General features: G+C 38.7%; 2 protein-coding genes across 2 annotated transcripts in view; both read left to right on the top strand.

The window, feature by feature from the left end:
* Positions 1-6: 6 nt before the first annotated feature.
* LOC140339137 (uncharacterized) overlaps positions 7-2,473 on the top strand; it is a gene marked incomplete in the record, with an annotated part of 145,177 nt that continues 142,710 nt past the window's right edge. The window contains 2 exon segments of the mRNA XM_072423720.1: positions 7-121; positions 232-271. Of these exon segments, the coding sequence (XP_072279821.1) occupies positions 37-121; positions 232-271 (125 nt within the window).
* Positions 1,327-2,473, top strand: part of LOC140339845 (uncharacterized) — a 1,869-nt gene continuing 722 nt past the window's right edge. The window contains exon 1 of the mRNA XM_072424745.1: positions 1,327-2,006. Coding sequence (XP_072280846.1) covers positions 1,368-2,006 — 639 coding nt within the window. The 5' untranslated portion in view covers positions 1,327-1,367. The remainder of the gene's footprint in view (positions 2,007-2,473) is intronic.

Here is a 2,473-nt window from a genome sequence, read left to right as displayed (position 1 = left end):
CCTATAAGGTGTCAGGATGTCACTGTCTATTTCTCCATGGAGGAGTGGGAGTATTTAGAAGGACACAAGGACCTCTACAAGGACGTCATGATGGAGGACCACCAGACCCTCACATCACCGGGTAAGAGGAGATTTTATTGTAAAGGAGAGAGCAATACGGAGGATAGATCCCCCATCATCTGATAAACACATAGAGACAACGTATTCAGTCAGTGTGTGTGTTTCCTACAGATGGATCCAGTAATGGGAACCCACCAGAGAGATGTCCCCGGAATTCCACACAGGAAGAAGATAATGCACATCTTTATCAGGTAGACTTCTAAACTATGTGATGATAATCTTTTGTGAAATCTCTTTTAACTTTTTTTTTACTAATGTATTCTATCAATTTGGTGTTTAGCTTGCAGAGCAAAACATCAAAATCGAGATTAAAGAAGAAGAAAAAGAGATTTTAGTGAGTGGAGCTGAGCAGTCTATGGAGGAGGGTGATCCTCAGTATTCCCAGGATTCCACACAGGGAGATCACAGTGTTCAGGTAGATGGGACTAGGAAAAAGAAACTTCAAAATTATTAATTAACACTACAATCTCTTGTTCTTTGCCGTTATAAAGCTTTATCAATGTTGTGGTTTAGGTTGAACAATTGAAAGGTATCAAAGTTGAGCTAAAAGAGGAAGAAGAGACATTGGTGAGTGGAGCTCAGCCATCTATGGAGGAGGGGGAGATGATTATGAAGAGTAAGCAGAAAGAGTTGTATCTTCACATGGATATAAGTAAGTAATTAACACTAAAGAAACAATTCACATTTTCATTTTACTTTTTACTATTACTATTTAACTTTTGAGTATGAAATATGTTCATCTATAATCCATAGAGGGAGATAGGTAGTCCTAAATTTTGGTTTCAATGCCACTTTCAGGAGGATTGAATGATGCTATCAAAACTTAAAAGCCAGGGTTATAATATTATATTATCAGCATGCCACTGTGTTTTCAAGTGTTCATGGAAGATGGGAGTTTGCATGACTTTTCCTTTTTTTTTAATTTTATTGCTTTTTTTTCTTTAGTCAAACTTGGCTCCATACTAGCAGAGCCAGTCTTTCCAGACACCTATCAGTTACAACCTCGGAGAGCTGTATATTGACCCTCCTGGATTAGATGTCCGGGGATAGCCTGGAAATGCTCTAGGCTTGGCTTCAGAGTTCTACACATTTCCAAACACACACACTTTTCAAACTTCGAGTGCTTTCTGTGTCCAGAGTCATTAGTATTGGTACTGTGGAGAAACTGTACACAGTATAAAAGGTCCATCTCCATTCCTCAATCTTTTAGTAAAAAACAAGCACTTCATAAACATCAGAGATGCCACATGGACGAGCGTCCCTTTCCATGTTCAGAGTGTGGTAAATGTTTCAGTGACAAAGAATATCTTTTTAGACATCAGAGAATTCACACGGGTGAACGTCCCTTCTCATGTTCATTTTGTGGGAAATCCTTCATTCGAAAAGGAGACCTTATAAAACACCAAAGGATTCATACGGGTGAACGCCCTTATTCATGTCCTGAATGTGGGAAATCTTTCATTGAGAAAGGAAAACTTCTTACACACCAGAGAAGTCACAGGGGCGAGCGTCCTTTTTACTGCTCAGAGTGCGGGAAAAGTTATACAGAGAAAGCAAAACTTCTTGCGCACCAGAAACTTCACACAGGTGACAGTCCTTATTTATGTTCAGAGTGTGGAAAATGTTTCACTCAGAAAGCAGACCTTCTTAAACACCAGAGAATTCACACGGGTGAACGTCCTTTTTTGTGTTCGGAGTGTGGGAAATGCTTTACTGAAAAAGGTGCACTGCTTAAACACCAAAGAATTCATACGGGTGAATGTCCATATTTGTGTTCGGGTTGTGGGAAAAGTTTCCGTCAGAAGAAGGCACTTCTTTCACACCAGAAGAGTCACCTCTTTGGTGTCCATTCAGAGCTGATGAAAAGTGCCGGGAGGAAAAATCCGGTGGGTGGCCCGCCCCCAAAAAACGGGCTGGGGGGAACTATGGCTATATTGAGTCTATTACAAAGAAATCTTCATGTAAAATATATATATAATATATATGTGCTGTACAGTTATATTACATTTCACTTTTTTTTTAACAGATTTTTTTTAAGTTTATTATTAAATTTATTAACTATTGAAGTGAGTTATGCCTAATAAATATAGGCCTACAATGTTAAATAAATTTCCATGCAAAATATTGTACCGCTTTTTGTATGGAAATACTTCTATTAGACTGCTAGGGGGGTTAATAGTCTGACATTTGCTGAATAAGCTGTGGTTTTCCTTTAACATACTTCTCTTCACTTCACTCATGTTGATTTGCTGCTGCTGTTCTACACAACTCCTGTGTTCATTTGTAGTTGTGTTATCGGTTTGTTGTCATTGTGCTGTGCTGCCTGATCTTAGCACTATTGTATACAAACACA

This window comes from Pyxicephalus adspersus, chromosome 10 (assembly GCF_032062135.1).
Source record: "Pyxicephalus adspersus chromosome 10, UCB_Pads_2.0, whole genome shotgun sequence".
Lineage (NCBI taxonomy): Eukaryota > Metazoa > Chordata > Amphibia > Anura > Pyxicephalidae > Pyxicephalus > Pyxicephalus adspersus.
The sequence above is the reverse complement of the archived record's forward strand: the minus strand, read 5'-3'. Positions and strand labels throughout refer to the sequence as shown.